This window comes from Polypterus senegalus, chromosome 1 (assembly GCF_016835505.1).
Source record: "Polypterus senegalus isolate Bchr_013 chromosome 1, ASM1683550v1, whole genome shotgun sequence".
Lineage (NCBI taxonomy): Eukaryota > Metazoa > Chordata > Cladistia > Polypteriformes > Polypteridae > Polypterus > Polypterus senegalus.
Genome location: NC_053154.1, coordinates 113,294,695 through 113,316,340, shown reverse-complemented (window position 1 = coordinate 113,316,340; position 21,646 = coordinate 113,294,695). Strand labels below are relative to the sequence as shown.

At 40.3% G+C, this 21,646-nt stretch overlaps 1 protein-coding gene and 1 long non-coding RNA gene across 7 annotated transcripts in view; one reads left to right on the top strand and one right to left on the bottom strand.

The window, feature by feature from the left end:
- LOC120531200 (latexin-like) overlaps positions 1-16,279 on the top strand; it is a 45,434-nt gene extending 29,155 nt beyond the window's left edge. For all 6 annotated transcript variants that reach the window (XM_039756417.1, XM_039756398.1, XM_039756407.1 and 3 more), the window contains 3 exons: positions 9,300-9,436; positions 11,699-11,761; positions 15,707-16,279. In XM_039756417.1, coding sequence (XP_039612351.1) covers positions 9,300-9,436; positions 11,699-11,761; positions 15,707-15,844 — 338 coding nt within the window. In that variant the 3' untranslated portion in view covers positions 15,845-16,279. The remainder of the gene's footprint in view (positions 1-9,299; positions 9,437-11,698; positions 11,762-15,706) is intronic.
- On the bottom strand, positions 9,954-18,485 carry LOC120531225. Its single transcript, XR_005634075.1, has 3 exons — positions 16,742-18,485; positions 10,846-11,015; positions 9,954-10,401 (listed from the first exon to the last, which is right to left on the bottom strand). It is a non-coding gene; the product is annotated as an uncharacterized LOC120531225 (long non-coding RNA).
- Between the last annotated feature and the right edge of the window lie 3,161 nt (positions 18,486-21,646).

Genomic DNA, 21,646 nt, shown 5'->3' with positions numbered 1-21,646 from the left:
TAAACTGATGAAGACGCACATGCACCATCGCAAAGAAAGTCTGGGTAACCAAATTGCAAGATGCAGCTGTAGAGTGATGAATGTAAACTGCCCCTGTGAACCGCAATTTGGAAATGAGATACCCTTGTCGTACCATTTTATTAAATGTTGGGTGATGGTTTGTGATGTGTGGTGCATGGGCCGTAAAACAGATAAATCATACTAGGCCAGAAGATGGACAGAGCATACAAAATCCAAAAAGAACTATAATCTAAAGGAGATGACAGCACAATCCACCTGCTGCAGCTCCTTCTAGACAGAAAAGAGTCCTCCTCCACTGGTAAATCGGAGTCACAAATTGTATGGCCTCATATGCTCGAAGCAGTCAGAGGGCACAGTGATCTCTTAGCATGCTAGGAATGAGAGCACTGCTGCAATGTGACCAGCTCCAGGCATCACAACTGTATACAATAGATAGCTGCCATACAGAGATAGTCACAAAAGGGTGGCAACTATTCAAAAAATGAGCAAAAATGGTAATGATTAAATAAATACAATCTGAAAAAATTCCACGAAACACTGAGGTTTAGGTAAGTCACAATGTTATTACGTGACGCATTCTTACAAAAGTGTTCCATATTTTTCTAGCCCTCCTCCCCATAACCTGTTAATTAGTAAAAGTGGTTTCTAAAAATGCTAGGATAGTCTGCCTGCGGATATAAACTTAAATAAATTAATAAAATATAGGATTTGGTCTCGTCCGATGCAAGAGATGGACGTCTGAAGTGGAGCTCCGCTAGCAGCGTTGTTATTTTTCATATTATTTGCTTATTATCCTGAGATATCCTGTATTTATTCAACCCGAGAGGGACTGCTACAGTATATGTACGCATATATAAACATGGCCAACAAGAAAGGGTGTCCAAAAGAATCGAAAACTAAAGCTACACCCAAGCTAAGATCAGCAAGCCCTAGTTCAAGATACGGCCTTTCAGAGACAGACCTGGATCAGATGGGCGAAAGTACAGATTGTGAGTGCAGGTCTCGATAGCTCGCCAATCGGAGAAGATCACCTGAAACTGGAAAAGGCCTTGCAGTCCGCGGCTTCAATTACTCCACGCGAGCCGGGGACAGCGGGGACACTGGCTACAGTAGAGCCTGCCGCTTCACCTACGGTACAAGAAAGCACAATTGAACTGTCTGAACTGCAGGTGATGTTCGCTGAGCTCATGCAAGATGTAAAGAAAAGCGAGAAGGCAAGGGTAAAGGCAAATGAGAAACTGAGACAGGAGGCGAGACAGGCAAATGAATGGCTGCGACAGGAACTGCAACAGGCAAATGAAACGCAGCGGCAGGAACTGCAACAGGCAAATGAAAGGCTGCGACAGGAGATGCAACTTGAGCTGCGACAGGTGCTGGGTAAAATTGAAAAGCACATTCAGGAAAACTCGGTTAAACTGAGCACGCTTACTGATCAATGGGAGGATCTTAAGGAGACATTCACGACTTGGATTGAAATAGCCGAAAATTTCGCTGCCAGTGCCAAAGAAAAAGCAGTAAATGTCAGCTCCGAATGCAAAAAACTCGGAGACAGACTGGCTGCTTTGGAAGATGGAAGCAGAAGGTATAATGTCAGAATTGAAGGTCTGCCTGAGAATCGAGAAAGTCCAAACCCTGTGAAATTTGCAGCTGAACTTTTTCTAAAATAATCGGGATGACTTTAAAGCAGAATCTGAGATAGCAGCAGCTTACCGCTTATGTGGATCAAACAACGTTAGACCCCGATCTTTTATATTCGTTTTGAAGATTATCATTTAAGCTAGAGGTGATGGCACTCCTCAGAAACAAGGAAGATATTATATATGAAAATAACCACATTCGTATCTTCCCTGACTTCTCTCCAGCAACAGCTACTAAACGCGCAGCCTTCTACAACATTAAACAGCGGTTACGGCAAGCCAGCGTCAAATACAGCCTCTTGTATCCGGCAAAACTGAAAGTGGAATGGCAGGGTCAATTCTATGTCTTCGCTAGCAAGGAAGAAGCAGAAAAGGAATTAAGAAAGCTGATCCGGGACTATTCTGATACATAATAGTGAGTCATGGCCATTAATGATATAGCAAGGATTAATAATCTACTGTCTGATCTATTTGTTTAAAATACGGGTTTTATCATCATATATTCTCATTATTACTAGGGCTATCTGTTTATGTTTTATTGTGCTTAATTACTTTTTCCTTTTTTTTTTTTTTTTTCTAATTATTTCATCTCTACCCTAAATGAGACTGTTCAATATCATACCCTTGGTTTATTGTTATTGCTATTACTGCATTAAGACTTGTTATGCTTATTCTGGACACATTTTAACACCATCCCGGGTTTATTATCTGGGTGTATCATCTTAATGCACTAAAATTGCTGAAGACTATATATATATTTTAAGTGCACAATTTTTGTTTAGACTATATTGGTAACAGATATCTCTATCTTTTAACCCTAAAACGCTGCTGCATGGGGGCTTGTTTTGCTTTGGACGTGCTCTGTCTCTGGGTATGTCAGAGGACTGGGACTGTGTGAAGTGGGTTTTAGCCTCACTTGGGGAGGCAAAAGGGAGGGTGGGGGGTTAAGGGGGGGAGAGAAAGAGAGCAGGCTTGATCTATACCTAATCTATCCTCTTAATCTTTATAATTATAACTACCAACGTAATAATAAGCTGCATGGCAACAACTCTAGGGGAAATAGGAAATTAAGACCTAAACTGTCTCACTTCCAGTTAAGACTATAAAATGATATCAAAAACTCAGAATCAGTGTCTCCATGATGGGACAGTTAACTTTTAAGGTGGAATGTTAAAGGCTTGAATCACGAATTAAAGAGAAAGAAAGTACTCTCTCACCTAACAGGTCTAAATGCTAAAATAGTATTTTTACAGGAACCCACTTACTAAGCAAGGATCAGTTCCGGCTGCAAAAGACTGGACTGGCCAAATGTTCCATTCTAGTTTTACAAAGAAAACTAGAGGGTGGGAATTCTCATACATAGAACAGTACCATTTGTAGCATCAGATGTAGTATTGGATCCTGAAGGGAGATATGTAATGGTCATGGGAGACTTATCTAACTGTAAAATGATTTTGATAAATGTTTATGCACCTAATGTTGATGATAAGGAATTTATACAAAATTTATTTGCATCCATTCCCAATCTGAACACTCATAAAGTTATAATGGCTGGGGACTTTAATTGTGTTCTAAATCCACTTTTAGATAGGACTTCCTCCACAGGGGAACGCATCTAACACGCAAAGATAATTACAAAGTTTATAACTGATCACAACTTATCAGACCCTGGAGGTTTTAAACCCAAATTCAAGAACATATTCTTTCTACTCACCAGTACATCATTGCTACTCAAGGATTGATTACTTCTTTATAGACAATAACTTCTTGCCTAAGATTAAATCTTGCAAATACGATGCTATTGTTATTTCTGACCATGCACCTATGATCTTGGAGCTAAAATTACTAAGCCCCATACACTCACCCCGCAGATGGCGCTCAAACCCGCTTCTATTAGCAGACGAGAACTGTATAGAATTCATATCCAAACAAATCAAATTCTTTCTAGAGACAAATACATCCCCAGATCTCTGCAGGAATACTCTGGGAAACTCTTAAGGCCTTCTTAAGAGGACAGATTATCTCATATCTTTCCCACAGAAATAAATCCGAAGCCAAGAAAGTAGCAGAGATAAAAAGCGAAATTACTAAAATAGATGAAGAACATGCCAGACTACCAAGCGAGACTCTACATAGGAAGGCAGGCTCTACATTCAGAATTAAACCTCTTGACAACTAAAGAAACTGAACAACTAATTTACAAATCCAGACATCATTACTATGAACATGGAGAGAAAGCTAATAAGCTTTTAGCTCAACAAATTCACAAGCAAGAAGTGCAACGCAATCTCGTAATCACTAACAAACGGAGATAAAATCGAACACAAAAATATAATGCACACTTTCAGAGACTACTATAAATCCCTATATACTACTGAGTTTAAAGAAGACAATACACAATCTAATGCATTTCTGGATACATTACAGATACCACAAATAGACACTTTTAGTGTGGAGGAACTTGATAAACCTCTGGCATTATCAGAATTACTAGATGCTATAAAGTCACTCCAAGGTGGAAAGCAGCAGGCCCTGATGGCTACCCTGCAGAATTTTACAAGAAATTCTCCGCTCAGCTAGCTCCCTCCTATTAGCAACATTTACAGAAGCCAGAGATAACCAATCTCTTCCTCAAACCTTTCGCCAAGCACTAATCACTGTTTTTCCAAAACAAAATAAGGACTTATTACAATGTGCATCATACAGACCAATTTCACTTCTGAATAACGACGTTAAAATACTCTCTAAAATCATAGCTAGAAGGATGGAGAAAGTGCTCCCTCGGTAATATCACAAGACCAAACTGGATTTATTAGGGGCCGACACTTATCTTCAAATCTTCGACGCCTGTTTAATGTAATATACTCACCAACTAAATCAAACACCCCAGAAATATTATTATCATTGGATGCAGAAAAAGCATTCGACATGATTGAATGGAAATACCTTTTTACTACATTGGAGAAGTTTGGGTTTGGCCCAACATTTGTGCATGGATTAAATTACTTTATACTAACCCAGAAGCTTCAGTTTGCATCAACAACATTTGCTCAGACTACTTTAAACTAGAACGTGGCACTAGACAAGGATGCTCCTTGTCACCGCTGCTGTTTGCAATTGCCATTGAACCACTGGCAATACATTGTCGAAATACTGATCAGATAAAGGGGATTAGCAGAGAAGGACTGGAAGAGAAAATTTCATTATATGCAGATGATATGGTACTGTATATATCGGACCCAGAAAATTCTGTGCCTGCAGTCTTAAAGAATCTCTGGTCTGAGAATTAATCTGAATAAAAGTGTACTCTTTCCAGTGAATTCTCAAGCATATAATATTAGATTAGATACATCATTGCAGAACAGTTTAAATACCTAGGGTAAACATCACAAGTAAACATAAAGCTCTTTATCAACAAAATTTCGCCGTCTGCATGGAAAAAATTAAACAAGACTTGCATAGATGGTCAACCCTTCATCTCACACTAGCTGGAAGAATTAACACTGTTAAGATGAATATTCTTCCTAAGCTCCTTTTTATTTCAAAACATCCAATATACATTAATAAATCATTCTTTAAGCAATTAGATTCAACAATAACCTCATTTATTTGGAATTCAAAACATCCACGCATCCAAAGAGCGACCCTACAAAGACAAAAGGCAGAAGGCGGTATGACTCTGCCTAACTTCCAGTTTTATTACTGGGCAGCAAATATACAGGCAATAAGAACCTGGACAGAAATAGAAGAACATACACAAGTTTGGACCGCAATAGAAGTAAAATCCTGCAGTACTTCTTTGTATTCCTTGCTCTGTGCTCCAATAAACACACGTTATCGGCAATATACTAATAACCCAATTGTGCTCCACTCACTTAGAATCTGGAACCAATATAGACATTTTAAGACAGAGAAGCCTCTATCTGTGGCACCTCTGCAAGAGAACCACCTTTTTCAACCCTCGCAAACATATGCAGTTTTTAATATCTGGAAAAACTTTGAAATTAACTTGCTTAGAGATCTGTATACAGTGAACCCTCGTTTATCACGGTTAATCCGTTCCAGCCGTGATAAATGAATTTTCGCGAAGTAGGATTCTTTATTAATAAATCAAATATTTTTGCAGTTACAGTATAGAAAACCTGTTAACGACCTTCTAAATACGTTTTTTAACATTATTAGAGCCCTCTAGACATGAAATAACACACTTTAGTCACCATTACACTCGTATTACCCAATATATTAGACAAAATAAGAGAAAATAAGACATATTAGACGTTACAAATATATTATTACTAGGCTCACCCGCCTTTTAAGGCGACCAACTTCTATCCTCAATTTGTGTGCGCTCCATGTGTACATCAGGCATGTAAGTGTAGGGAATGAGAACATTAAAGTGCCTATTCATAACATCTCCCGAAAACTTACGTTTTTTTTATCCCCTCGAGTGCCTGTCCAATGTCATACAATGTCAGCCTGAATCTGTACCGCTAAAGACGGAGTTTCATGCACTAAATAAGCTATAGATGAGAATAAGCAAGCACCATCTCCTCTGATATTTACTACGCGGTGAGGCATTTGTACTCCATCAACATTAATTATTTCCAGAGACATAATTTTGTCTATTTTTCCAGAGCATCGCGCACAAAAGCAAGGGAACGATGGGAGCACCAGAACTCTGCTCACATCGCGTCGTTTCGTACAGCAAGCCACAAGTAGTAAGTCTGTGATAAGCGGAATACCGCTACGCTTTGCACTCAAGGGACGGAAGGGCAATCCCGAACGCTTTTATATAGTAGATTGTACTGTACATTTAATTACACACACACACAGTTCTTACACACAACCACTAACCTATGAAGGCACAACTTCAGTAGGAGAGTCTTCAGGTGGAACAGTATCTTCAGCAGGTGCATCGTTGTCTTCTTCCACTGAAGGAGTACTAAGAGTAGGCAGTGGGTATCTGGGTGCGCAGCTGAAGAACATCTTGATAGGCAGTTGCTGGCGCTGTCTTTTCATATGCGTGAGGAGGCTTTTGTAGGGTATTGCCATCTTTGATCATATCCAAGAGTTTCACCTTCTCCTGGATAGTAAGCATCTTCCTCTGGCACTTAGTTTTATTGTCGGAAGGCTTAGAAAAAGTAGCACGTTTAGGAGCCATCGTGGGGCTTAGATAAAAGTTCTCAGAAAGCGCATGCGTAGTGACGTAAGCTTGTGTGAGAAAAAATCGCGATAGAGTGAAGCCGCGAAAGTCGAAGCGTGATATAGCGAGGGATCACTGTATAGACAATGTCTTTGCATCCTATGAACAATTACATTCCAAATTTAACATTCCAGCTACACATTTCTTTCACTATCTTCAAATCAGGATCTTTGTTAAACAGAACCTTCCAGATTTTCCTCATCTTGCACCCTCATCCATGCTGGAAAAAATATTCCTCAATCTCAAGAACTTAGACACCATCTCTATAATATATAAAATCATTTTACAATCCCTCCCTTTCAAAGATCCAAGAGGACACTGGGAAAAAGATCTCTCAATTAATATATCAGAAAAGGAGTGGAAAGTAGCAATGCAGAAAATTCACTCGAGCTGCATATGCGCAAAGCATACAATTATACAACTCAAATTTATATATCGAGCTCATCTGTCTCGACTAAAACTCTCCAAAATGTTTCCAGGGCAAGATCCAACCTGCGAACGTTGCAACCAAGTCCCAGCCTCACTGGGTCACATGTTCTGGGCCTGCACCAAATTAACACCATTCTGGACAAAAATTTTTAATTACCTCTCAGACAGCCTTGGATTCACAATCCCTCCTAACCCATTAACAGCTGTGTTTGGTGTTCTTCCAGAGGGGCTTAAAGTGGAGAAAGACAAACTAATTGTGATTGCATTCACTACACTTTTGGCATGCAGACTTATTCTGATAAACTGGAAGAACACAGACTCTCCTCTTTTAAGTCAGTGGGAAACCTATGTGTTATACTATTTGAAATTGGAAAAAATCAAATACTCAGTTAGAGGATCCGTACAGACTTTTTTCAAAACATGGCAGGATCTAATCAGTAATATCCTCTTTAATAAAACCCCTGTGTGCGTCCAGGTGTCCGTGTGTGTGTGTCTTCTGGTGAAGTGCGCATGCGTGGGGCCACATGGCATGTGTTCAGTCTCTTCCTGTGCATTCCCTGTGTGTGCAGAGAGAGAGAGACACACACAGGTGCGTGCGCGCGAGAGACAGACAGACAGACAGACACACAGGCCCGCCCAAGAGACAGACAGACAGACACACGCACGCACGCGCAGGCAGGCCCATGCGAGAAATGGACAGACACGCACGCAGGCAGGCAGGCCCACACGAGAGACGGACAGGCACGCACGCCCGCCCGACAGAGAGACACACTCACACACACACAGGCAGGCCCGCATGGGGGGCAGGCAGACAGACACACACGCACACACACACACACGCAGGACTGCGACAGACACGGACGCACACACACACGCGTGCATTGTTGCAATGTTACTTTTCTTGGTTGTTTATTAGATTACGGATTTTTCAAATGTAAATTTTTTTCCCTGTGCTTAAAACTCATTAAAAAAACTGTTTTTAGCAAGCGGGTCGTAAGGCTATAGCGTGAACTCTTGCAGTGTTAGTTTTCTCTGTTGTTCAAGGTTTTCTTAGTGTTATTCAATGTTTTTACATTTAGTTTACTATTACGCTGTGCATTCAATTGTATAATTAACTATATTTGTGCTTAAAATCTTAAAAATATATATATATTTACATACAGTTCATACGGTCTGGAACAGATTAATTGTATTTACATACAATCCTATGGGGGAAATTACTTCCACTGTATTACTTTCCGACAAAATTACAGGCATTTTACAGAAATAGAAACCAGTATTACTGAGAGAAAATTAAAGGCACACAATACAATGACGCATATTACAGCCACATACAAGGTCCCTTGCCATTTAATATAGACTGTTCCTACTAATGTTTATGCACTACTGTTCTAGCACCCATTATTGTAACGGGCTTAATGTCTAGTGATAAAATAAGCTCATAAAGCACAGAGAATTTATTAATTTAGGTATGTTTACAAGCCTCAAATTTCACGCCGTTTGGCTTGCTGTCTCTCTCAGGGGTGGGGATCGATCTGCCCTTAACTCAATTTTTCTTTTTGTAAAAACTTGATTGATTTGTAAGGATTGCAATAAAATTAATAAAAACATAAATAAATTAATTAATTAATATAATATAAAATGACAAATTGCTTTGCAATTGTGCGATTTTATTTGTGCCAATTCTGAAGTACTTGTATAAAAAAGTTGACAAGCATGCTGGGATGATATGTTTAGGGCAGGATGAGGGGCTGCTTCTCAGCCTAGTCACGCACTCTGGAGTTTACACGCTCTTCAAGTGTCCATGTGGGTTTTCCCAGATTCCCGAGACATTCAGATTGGATTCATTGACTGGATAACTAGGGGAGAGCGGCCTACCTGTGACAATACAGTAGTAATAAGCAGGCTCAGACAATGAATGGTTTAAAGTCTCATGATGTTTACTCCTTTACCTTCATATACGAGTGTTAAAGTGATCAGGACTCGACTGATTTTGTTTCTTGTTGTAGATGGCCATGGAAATATCCCCGCAGAAATGAAACCATTTTGGCTCCTTGGACAGATTGCATCAAGCTATGTAATGTGGCAGGAGTCCAGTGAATCCACACTTTATAATATGGTCACAGTTCTTTCTTTTCAACAACTGGCAAGTCATCTTTTTTTTTTTACCTTAAGCATTGGAATTGTCAAACATGTTATAAACTTTACTTGGCACAATGTACTGTGTTAACAGAGGTGGTGGCACCAATAAAAGTCAGCTTCATTGCTACATTACATTTGAGTTGAAATGAAAGGATATAAACCATTGATTGCCTTCCCAAATCATTTACACAGTCTAACACATTGGCTCTCGTACACCCATCAGAAGTCCAGAAGTTGCTTTTTATTGGCGACAGTTTCTAATCAAGCACCAGGCATAAATATAAACTTCTAATGTAGAAGTCATCTAGAAAATCCAGCAGGATATGATGGGTTCCCAGATTCATGGCTGAATATGACAGCTGCACTGGTTTGTGATGCTGCCTCGCCACTCCAGGAGACTGGGTTCAGAGCGCGGCCTGGTTACGGCCTTTATCCCATCACATTTTTAAAGACACGCGTCTTTAGTTACAGGACCTCAAATAGGAGAGCTTGCCCTGCAAATGGCCTGGGAGTAATTTCCGTCTTGTGCCTGAAGCGACCAGGATTGAGATTGGCTGCATGTGATCCTGAATTGGACAAATTGTGCACACATACTGCGTGTAGACGATGCTATCACAAGCTGAATATTTTAAGGCAGTGGTCCCCAAACTCAGTCCTGGGGACGCCCTGTGGCTGCAGGTTTTTGTTCCAACCAGCTTCTGTTTTTCATTGGACTCCTAGCGTAATTAAATGAGTCATTATTTCCAAGGTTCTGGGTTTTGGAGTCAACATAGAAATTACAAAACTAATTTTGGTAGATTTTTATTCAAATACAGTAAGCAGTTATATCGGTGGATATGCAGTCTTTTTTACCTTATTAACGGTATTTTCATCCTGATTTTCCAGGTGATCCGGTTATGTGGGTCTGACTCTGAAGCAGTTGCAGTTTTCATCATCCTGGGAGTCTGCTCTGCTTGTTGTTAATTGTCACTATCAGGGTTAAATGAAGGGAGCAAACAACAAAACAGAGTTAAGAATTTATAGATTTAGAAATAAAATAGAAATATTTCTGTCTTATAAATATAAAACCATACTGTTGTGCTGTTCTGAAAGCACAATAATAGAAGAGAAAGAAAGACCAGCTAATTAAATGAGATCAGTTGTTATCGACGATTGTCAACGTTCGTGAAGCTGCAGCCACAGGGGTTCCCCCCAGAACCAAATTTGGGAACCAGAGCAGTAAATTCTGTTATCTTATAGGGACCTCACTAGGTCATGAAGTGAGCAGGTTCATGCAATCGTCTTCTTGATCTTAACGTGACTGGCAGTGGTGGGCCCTCCACAGCAAGTTACTCCCTCCTGCCCATTGCTACTAGAATTGAACCTCTCCCCACCCAGTCACCTTGACCAGAGTGTACAGGATAGAAGGCTTACCTGCTGGACTGCTGCAAAGTCTAGGAGATCAGCAGAGTCTGACGCTCTTCAGACATTCACTGCCTTACAGTATGGCATTACATAACGCCTCTCGTCTAAAGAACCAATCTGCAGAAGTTTGGCGTATTGTTAATGGCTAAGATTCTGCAATGTCACATGGAGATTTTGAGCTGTAAGAAGAAAGTGACAATGAAACGTTCACCTTGCGCAAGTGACAGAGATATCACAATACAGATTGCTGCAACTATCGTTTAGGAAGACTATGCAGAGACTGATCACTGGGAGCCTTCTTGGTTGCTGATTTATTTAAAAAAATGTGGGGGTCCTAGCAGACACTACAGACTACAAGCCCATTGACTGATGAGTGTTGAGACAAATGGAAATGCAGCAGCAGCAACATTAACATCACATTCCTGATTCAGCATATTCCAGCCAAGAAGCCCAAGCCAGACAGGGTAGCCTGTAGCAACAGGCAGAAAAAACACGTCAGCAGTGCAAAACGCATTGCCAGTGCATGCTTCAAACTGATCATATACCCGTATACGAGTGGTCATACATTTCACAGTTGGAAGTGTCTAAAATCAGAGTAATGAAACAGAATTCTGGCATCACAAAACGTGAGCTTTCTGAAAAGAAATTCAGCCTTCAGAGTCGCATGGTTTTCTCTCCTGCTATGCAAAGTGAGCTCCATATTGAGCTGTGGATCCTGCTTCTGTCTGAATAAACCAGGTAGCCTTGTGAGCCCCTCTTCACCTGCTGACAGAACCTCTGCCTTACTATGTGTGTCCTTGTGTTGCACTGTCTGCAGCAACAGGAAGATGCACCATTAATCCTTCTTCTTTTCCCAAAACAGAGAACAGAAGACGACTTTCTTGACTTTGAGTATGTTGTCCTGCTGCACGATATAGTTTCCCAGGTAAATTTGTTACAAAGTTATATATTTCTAAACAGCCTGGAATGTTCTTTGGGGGTGGGGGGTCAGGAATTAGAAGCCTAACTGAACAAATGGTATTACGTAGGCTGATTTGTGGTTTCTATTAAATAAAACATTGTCCTTTAATTGAATACATTCTTGCTTGGCATGGCACTGTTGGTCAAACATGCAAGTGGGAGTTTTATTCTTCTCTGTACTGGTGAAGATACTCCTGGTGCTAAAACTTTTATTACCACTACAACATATCTGTGTAGGCTCTAACAGAACAGTAAACTACATGAAGGCCATCACTCAATAATCAAGGAGAACGGGGCGGCTCACATAGATAGGCTGCCGTTTATATGGAGCATCATAAACATAGAAACACAAGGGAAGATAAACAGTAATGGTGGCATTAGACAAGAAAAGTTTAAATATATTACTAACAATAAACTGGAACCTATTCTTCGTCCATATACTGTAATAGACTGCAATGCGATAGCCATGGGAGGCGGAGATGTGTCTTGCGTCTCGTATCATCACACCTCCCACGTAATTGAGAGCCTGCCCATATAAGGCCGTCCCTCAGCGGCAATCCAATAGAAACACTCTGCCACTAAATATTCAGACGAAGATGAGATGGTCAGGGTGGTGTTTTTCACAAACTCAGTGAAACTGCGAGAGAAACTTTTAAGTGCCGGGTCTTAGCTAACATTAAATAAAGCCGTGGACATCGCGACAGAAGCTTTGATGCATGTACTCCGAGCGGCTCACATGAACTGACTATGAACGCAGTAAGCAGAGAACAAGCAAGACCGCTAAAGAGCGCGGAGATGTTTTGATCACGTCAACGTGTCTGCAAAAAGTGGCGTTTCTTGCACTGCTAAAATACTATAAAAGTCGAGCAGCCAGCGCGCGTGCATAGCTGTGCCGGCCTTTGAGACGCTGACTGCACTTCTGCCTTAAGTCAAAGTGAGCACTTTTAATTTTTTTTCCCTCCTTCCTCTGAGCTATAGCCCAGACAACTGCAAACACGGGATCCCTTTTCTAGACCGCGGCAAACTAATATTAAGGCGCTTCGCACTTTCTTTTGCATGTATACGATAAAACAAAAAGGCAAGTTTCCTTTCTTTACACCTTTTTTCCTTTTATCCCAAACCAAAGCTTTTCTCTCTTAACACTGCAGAGGACACAAAACTAATTTTCTTTAATTGCTGGTAATGCCGGTAAGGCACATTACCAGAGGCAGAAATTTGGATGTTCACATAGAAAATGTAATTTCTATACCACAGCTGTCGTGTAGCGCCTTTCAAAAGGGATCTACTACCGAGAGATGATCCTTATACATTTTAGCTGCTGTTAGTTACTTACCTGTTCTGTTACACCGTCTTTAAAATGTAGTTTACCCAAAACCACTCCAGTAATGCTCAATGTATCGTAACGTTACGTAAACGTTAATGTTTTACTGTTTAATAACTTATAGACTACATTTTATTTTTTTTTCCCTTGCACTTAGTGACCAAAGCTATACACATACATATACAGTATATACACATATATATACCTGTGTGTGTGTATATATGTATATATATATATATATATATATATATATATATATATATATATATATATATATATATATATATATATATATACACTGTGTGCACAATTATTAGGCAAGTGAGTATTTTGACCATATCATCATTTTAATGCGTATATTCCAACTCCAAGCTGTATTAACTTGAATGCTTATTGGATTTAAGCATGTCAGGTGATGTGTATTTGTGTAATGAGGGAGGGTGTGGCCTAAGGAGATCAACACCCTATATCAAGGTGTGCAGAATTATTAGGCAGCTAGTTTTCCTCGGGCAAAACGAGCCAAAAAAGAGATTTAACTGACTCTGAGAAGTCAAAAATTGTAAAAAGTCTTTCAGAGGGAATTGCTAAGATATTGGTGTGTGATCACAGAACCATCAAACATTTTGTTGCAAATAGTCAACAGGGTCGCAAGAAACGTGTTGAGAACAAAAGACGCAAATTAGCTGCCAAAGATTTGAGAAGAATCAAGCGTGAAGCTACCAGGAACCCATTATCCTCCAGTACTTTCATATTCCAGAGCTGCAACCTACCTGGAGTGCCCAGAAGTACAAGGTGTTCAGTGCTCAAAGACATGGCCAAGGTAAGGAGGGCTGAAACCCAACCACCACTGAACAAGAAACATAAGTTGAAACGTCAAAACTGGGCCAAGAAATATCTGAAGACAGATTTTTTTCAAAGGTTTTATGGACCGATGAGATGAGAGTGACTCTTGATGGACCAGATGGATGGACCTGTGGATCAGTAATGGGCACAGAGCTCCACTCCAACATGGAGGTGGAGTACTGGTATGAGCTGGTATTTTTAAAGATGAGCTAGTTGGACCTTTTTGCATTGAAGATGAACTCAAAATCAACTCCCAAACCTACTGCCAGTTTTTCGAAGACACTTTCTTCAAACAGTGATACAGGAAAAAGACCATGATTTTTATGCAGGCCAATGCTCCATCACTTGCATCGAAGTTCTCCACTGCGTGGCCAGCCAGTAAAGGCCTTAAAGATGAAGGAATAATGACATGGCCTCCCTTCCTCATCTGACCTAAACCCTATCGAGAACTTGTGGGCACTTCTTAAACGCTAGATTTACGGGGGAAAAAAACAATACACCTCTCTGAAGAGGGTCTGGGAGGCTGTAGTCACTGCTCCACAAAAAGCTGATCGTCAACAGATCAAGAAACTGACAGACTCCATGAATGGAAAGGCTTATGACTGTTATTGGAAAGAAGGGTGGCTATATTGGTCATTGATTGATTGATTTATTTTTTTTGAAATGTCAGAGATGTTTATTTGTAAATTTTGAGGTGTTTGTTTATTATTCTCACTATAACAGATGAAAATAAACAAGTGAGATGGGAAAATTTTCATTTTTCCTTTAGTTGCATAATAAATCTGCACACTAATATTTGCCTAATAATTGTGCGCACATATGTATTCCCTGATGATGTTCACACTCACATTTCCGTTGTGAAACATTCAGGTTTCAGGTTTATTAACATTTTGGATTGACTGATAGCACTGTGTTTGTTCCATATTAAAATTAATCCTCAAAAATACAACTTGCCTAATAATTGTGCACACAGTGTATATATATATGTGTGTGTGTGTGTACAGTAGACTCAAACCCATTATAACAGCAGCAATCCAAGCTGTGAGAAAACACTAAAAAGGATGCGTGTCAGACATTGTGGTACATTTTCTGATGCAGCTAGACGAAAACAACTTCGTGACGCTGCGGCCAAATATACAAAACAATTACTTTGACAATCATGTTACGTTATTTTCAAAATGTTTCCTTTTCTTTTTCATTACTTCTTTAACACACTACTTCTCCGCTGCGAAGCGCGGGTATTTTGCTAGTATATATATGAAGTTCACAATTAGCGTTAGACCATCCCCAACTAAGAGCAGTTCATCACGCTTGGGGATTTTTATGTCCCTTGGGTCTGAACGTCAGACTATAAAAGCCATTTCAGCCACCACAAGCCTGTTTGGCCTCTGATTTTGTAATATGCTAACAAACAAACACTCATTTATGCACTCCAGTAATACCTACAACTACATCCCCACTGCTAGTTTAGGTTGTCATTTAGTGTTACAAAGATATTGAATAAACTGAAACATGAGCGCTGCCTTTTTGATGAATTAAATAAAACCAAATTCAAACTGAGTGAAGTGAATCCCAGAAGGCACCTGAATGTCGCATACATTTGCTAACTTGTGTAACTGTACATGCAATGAACAAAGGAATGGAATAAAGAGTACAGTTAGAAACTGGAAACCACAATTTCTACTGGGAAGACGCCTTCCTCTAACAAAGGGCCATCTGCTTTTGTTTTTTCGTTTTTTTCTACAGGAGATAACTCAGTGGAGCATGCATATTCGCTGGAATCCCACACACGGAGTGAAGGTGCTGAACTATGCTCAAGACCACCGAGACATTCCATTTCCTGGAACAGCAACGGCTACAATGAGCCCAGCAAGTCTCAGCTAATCAGCTTCATGGCGTTCTGTGCAGCCTCACCTTAAAGAAACTGTATGCAATTATCTTTTTTTAAAGTAACAAAAAAATAATGAAAAGTACCAATGCATAATATTATGTAGGTAGGAAATGGGGATAATCTGTGGGTACAATGGCTTCTAATGAATCACCCAGAGCTGGCAGGAGTGTGGTTGCACAGTGCCTTCTGCTCAATTTTCTGGTGCCAATGTATGGGGGTGTGCATGAGAGTGCCCAGCGAGGAACTGGCATCCCAGCCAGGGCCGGTCCCTGCCTTACACCCTGTGTGGGCCTACCACCCTCAACTGGAAGATGCAGGCCCAGTGAATGGGACCCAGTGTGAGTTTTCTCAAATGTAGTAAATCATAAAGTGAACACTGTTGAAACTTTGATTATTTTAAATAAAGTTTATTGATCGAGTTAACAAAACAAATGTCTAAGAGTACACTGTTAACTTGAGCTACGACAGACTGATTCTTCACCAGTGATTTCCAGTCAGACTTAAGTGAGTCGGGGACAGTGGCCTGCCTGTCACCACCAGTCATACAGGGTGACTTAAGCCATGACAAAATTAAAGGTGCAGGCTTGTGTGTGTGAGACTGTCTGAGTGTTCAGAGTGTGTCTTTCCTGTATAGTCTGTTTCTAGCACACTCACTGTGGGGACATTGTGATCATATAGCATTTAAACATTTTAGCTGCAGGACTGCAAGTTATATGAGAAGTTCCTACCTAATGAGAAGGCGTTTGCCAAAGACTTCCAGTCTTTTAACTATACTAAGGTACCAGGTGTGTTCTGGATTATACTCATGACCTGTGTGCTGACTGGTGCGGTTTTTCTTAACTGAGTTATGCAGATAATCCTACATTTGATACACCACAGATGTTCCATACCTCATCAGAGAAGCGAGCTGTTCACGTGTGGGCTCCAGTGCTGTAATAAAAGCTCTCCATCTTGTTCATGGCGATCTTGGCTATTAATTTTAAATAAAGAGTTTACAATCAATAAGCACTTGTCAAGTGTACAGTGCATTACAGTTCTGTTGACCCCAACCAAGCCAATGTGGCCTTCTGAAGGTTTTATAAACTTCTTTTTTATTTTATTTTTTTAATTCTCATTACAAAGGAAAACACACATAATAGCAGTAGCAACAGTGGGGGAAATAAATATTTGATCCACTGCTGAATTTGTAAGTTGGCTTACTTACAAAAACATGAACCGACTAATTTTGATGGTAGTTCCATTTTAATGGAGAGAGACAAAATATCAACCAAAAATCCAGAAAAAACACTTACATAAAAGTTATAAATTGATTTGCATGGCAAGGGTGTGTGGCCAAAAGGCTGCTGGTACTTGCTGTGCGGGAAACCTAAGAGAACCTGGACATCAGCAGGAAGGAAAGTTAGCATGGTGAAGAAAGAGGCCTGCAAAGTAATGTTAGGAAGATCTCCAGGAGGGTGGCAGCTGTGGTAACAAATGAACTGAAGGCCCACATGATGCTGGAGTTTTGCACAGTCATGGAGGACGACATTTATTCTAGAAAACCATTCAATGATTCAGGAAAGGCAAGCAGGACACTGGATGGCCTGTTCTCATCAATAATCAACAACCTCAACCGAGAATATCATTGAAAGGTAAAGGGCGCACTCTGAGCAACTCCCACATCCAATGGCTATGCCCTCGCCAGAAACACTGCGTGGGGTTGGGCCCGTTTCTGTGGCCGAGGTCTCTGCTGTGACTGAGGGGATCTGAATGAAAATGCACAGGATATCGTGTGGTGCTTTTGGCTGCTGCCCTTCTTCAATGTGGTGTGGAAAACAGGGACAGTGCCCTGGGACTGCCACACAAAAGTGGTGGCCTCCCATTTTTAAAAATGAGGCAAGTGAGTATTGCTCCAGTTTCTAAAGGATCACACTTCTCAGCCTCCCGTAAGGTACATAAATGGTGTCTCTATATCATAGTTAAACAAAAAAAACAATGCATAATCCACTGTGGCAATAAAACACTGGGCCAGAACTTTCATACCATCACCATCCAAAGGAAACAACTTCAAGGCTATTTAACTGAACAAACAGAGAAGGGTTATCTTACTTTCAGGAAACACACGTCCACTCCACTCTCAGCGTTCAGCACTTTCTCTGTGTGACAAAGAATTTGTTAGCAGAATTAAGCAAGACCACCTCAGGATAGAAGAACATGCATTAACACATCAGGATCAAGTCCAAGGCCTGCAGCACTTTGTTAGTAGTATTAAAATTACTGTGAACAGACAGATTAGTTATGGGTACCAATGACAAAAATCTCATCTTTTAAGTGTGAACAGCAAAAATACCACAAAGAACCTTCATTGGAGCCACTAATCCAGGACAAACATAGGGGCCCTGAATGTGACGCGTGTTTGAAGGTTCACACTGAAACTTACTGGAATTGTTTCGTACACTCCCAGCTATTGTTGCTTCACTGCTTATGTGACCCTCGTCGTATCCCTGCTCAAAATCAACACGGATGGCAGTGCTTATTAATTCTGTCAAAGCAGGGGGAAAAGCAAGGTGGGCTGAAATACTCAGCATTGTCCAGGAGGAAAATAAAGTTTTTGGTTTTTAATTGAGTAATAAATTAATAAACAATGAAGACTCACATACATACATACATACATATAGTGGAACCTCGAGATACGATCACCTCTGTATACGAGAAATTCAAGATAAGAGGAAAGTATGAGCAAAAAATTTGCATCTAAATACGAGCATTGGCTCGCGTAAAGAGCCACGAGCCTGGCTGTGGGTATGCGTGACGCGTTTCTCAATCCGCCTCAACTCGGGGATTCACCCAAGCTGACGCTGCCTGCATTTAACGTGAAAATAATTATTCCACGATGCCTCTCAAGAAGATTGTTGCCTCAAAGAAAAAAAAGGAAGCCAAGGCCGTTGAAATTAAGAAAGAAATCATAGATAAACATGAGCGTAGTGTAAGAGTGACGGAACTGGTGAACACTTACGGCCGGTCAACATCGACGACCTGCACTATTCTGAAGAAGAAGGAAGAAATTAAGAAACTTGATGTGGCCAAAGGAGTTACCGTGACTTCCAAGCACCGTCCAAAACTCCTAGAAGATGTTGAAAAGCTGTTGTTGGTGTGGATTAACGAGAAGCAGTTAAAAGGTGATTCAGTGTCGGAAGCTATCACTTGCGCTAAGGCTAAGAAGCTGTACTTGGACCTTCTCCGAAAAACACCAGGTAAGTCGGCTGAAGATGAGGAGGCATTTAAGGCAAGCCATGGATGGTTTGCAAAATTTAAAAAGAGAACCGTTGTGTGACATGGGGAGGCTGCCAGCTCGGATACAGCTGCTGCTGATAAATTTGGGCAAGAGTTCCAACAATTTATTACTAATGAGGGGTTTATTCCCCAGCAAGTGTTTAATTGTGATGAAACAGGTCTTTTTTGGAAGGAAATGCCTAAGAGGACCTACATCACGCAAGAGGAGAAATCTTTGCCTGGCCACAAGCCAATGAAAGATAGGCTTACCCTCTTGTTCTGCGCCAACGCAAGTGGAGACTATAAAATCAAGCCGTTGCTCGTCTACCACTCAGAAAATCCACGAGTTTTCAAGAGGGGGAAGGTGCAGAAAAAACAACTGAATATGATGTGGCGGGCCAACAACAAAGCCTGGGTAACACGGCAATTTTTCATTGAGTTTTTGGCCCCTCAGTAAAGAAATATCTTCACGAAAATAAGTTGTCACTCAAGGATTTGCTCGTCCTTGATAATGCCCCTGCACATCCTCCAGGGCTTGAAGACGATTTGCTGGAGGATTTTCAGATTATCAAAGTCAAGTTTCTTCCTCCCAACACCACTCCCCTTCTCCAGCCCATGGACCAGCAAGTAATTTCCAACTTTAAAAAGCTATACACGAAGGTCTTGTTTCAAAGGTGTTTTGAAGTGACCGAAAATACAAGCCTGACCCTCAGAGAATTTTGGAAGGATCACTTCAACATCTTAAATTGTTTAAACCTTATTGATAAGGCCTGGGAAGAAGTCTCAGTGAGGACCCTGAATTTGGCATGGAAAAAACTGTGACCTCAGAGTGTTCCTGACTTTGGTTTTGATCCTCAACCTGTGGACAAAATAGTGCAGCTAGTCGATGAAATTGTATCTCTGGGGAAGACTATGGGTCTGGATGTGGATGGTGTTGATCTGGATGAGTTAGTGGAGGAGCACAGTGAAGAACTTACAACGGACGAACTTAAGGAACTTCACAAGCAGTAGCAGCAAGAGGTGGTAGAAGAGCTTTCGTTAGGGAAGGAGAGAGCAGGGGATGAGGCCCTCTCTTCCAGTAAGATTAAAGAAGTGTTGGCAAAGTGGGAAGAAGTAAAAACTTTCTTTGAAGAAAATCACCCTAATAAAGCAGTGTGTGGGCGCACGATGAACTTCTGTAATGACAATGTAGTGTCGCATTTTAGACAGAAACAAGTGTCATTAGATAAATGTTTGGTAAAGCAACCTGCAACTAAAAGAAAGTTAAGTGATTCTGACCCAGAACCTGCTTCCAGTGGGGTAAAATTCCCAAGAAGAGAGAGCCTTCCTGAATCAGAGGGGGACTCTCCTTCCCCACAGTAACCCGTTTTATTTACCAGTGTTATTTATTAAAGGTAAACTCTAATTACTTTAATTAAAGGTAAACTACAGTATATATTATTTATCAGTGTTATTTGTTAGGAAAATTGATTTTTATGTTGATATTTTTGGGGGTGCGGAACAGATTAACTGGATTTTCATTATTTTCAATGGGGAAGTTTTGTTCTAGATACAAGAAATTCACTATATGAGCTCAGTGCTGGAATGAATTAAACTCGTATCTAGAGGTTCCACTGTGTGTGTGTATTATATATATATATATATATATATATATATATATACACACACATCCTACATATATACATATATATATATATATATATATATATATATACACATATATATATATATATACACATATACATACACATATACATACATATATATAGATAGATAGAAAGATAGCTGAAGATTGTTGCATATCCCTCAACGTAATGACACGATATATTTTAAAAGTCTCACATACCTTCTTCTGTGCCTTTTTTTTTTGTGCACCTTTACAACAGCATCAGAATGTACAGCAGTGTATTTGTATTTGAGAGAAAAAAATTAAGTACATGGTGAAAAGGTGTATTTTGTGATTAAAGTGGAAATTCCGGCTTTAATCTTGAAATGTCCACTTTAACCTCAGAGTTTACTTTATCATTAAAGTAGACCATCAAAACATCTTAAAACTGACCTAGTTGGTATTTGTAATGTGCTTCTGGGGCTTCCTCCTGCATTGACAGCAGCCACATAGAACACGTTAAATTGATGATATTCCAGCTCTCTCTGCACATTTAGAATCCTTCGATTTATACTTGATACCTCTTTCATGATGAAAGGCATTAAACTACAGTATTTATATTACATCTTAGAGATAAATTGTTAACCTTGTTTAAATAATGAATACTGTTAATAATTACACACATGGGGGTTCACGGTAGCACAGTAGTGCTGCTGCCTTGCAAGGAGTCCCGTCGCTGATGTTCCCTGTTTGGATTTTGCATGTTTTCCTAGTGAGATTCGACTGTGTGCTTCAGTTTCCTTCTAAAGACATGAAGGTTTGGGGACTCGGTGATGCTAAAATAACACTGGTGTATATGTATGCTTGTGTTCAGTTTGCGATGAGCTGATGCCCCGTCCAGGGATTTTGTTTCTGTCTTGTGCTTGATGCTTGCTGG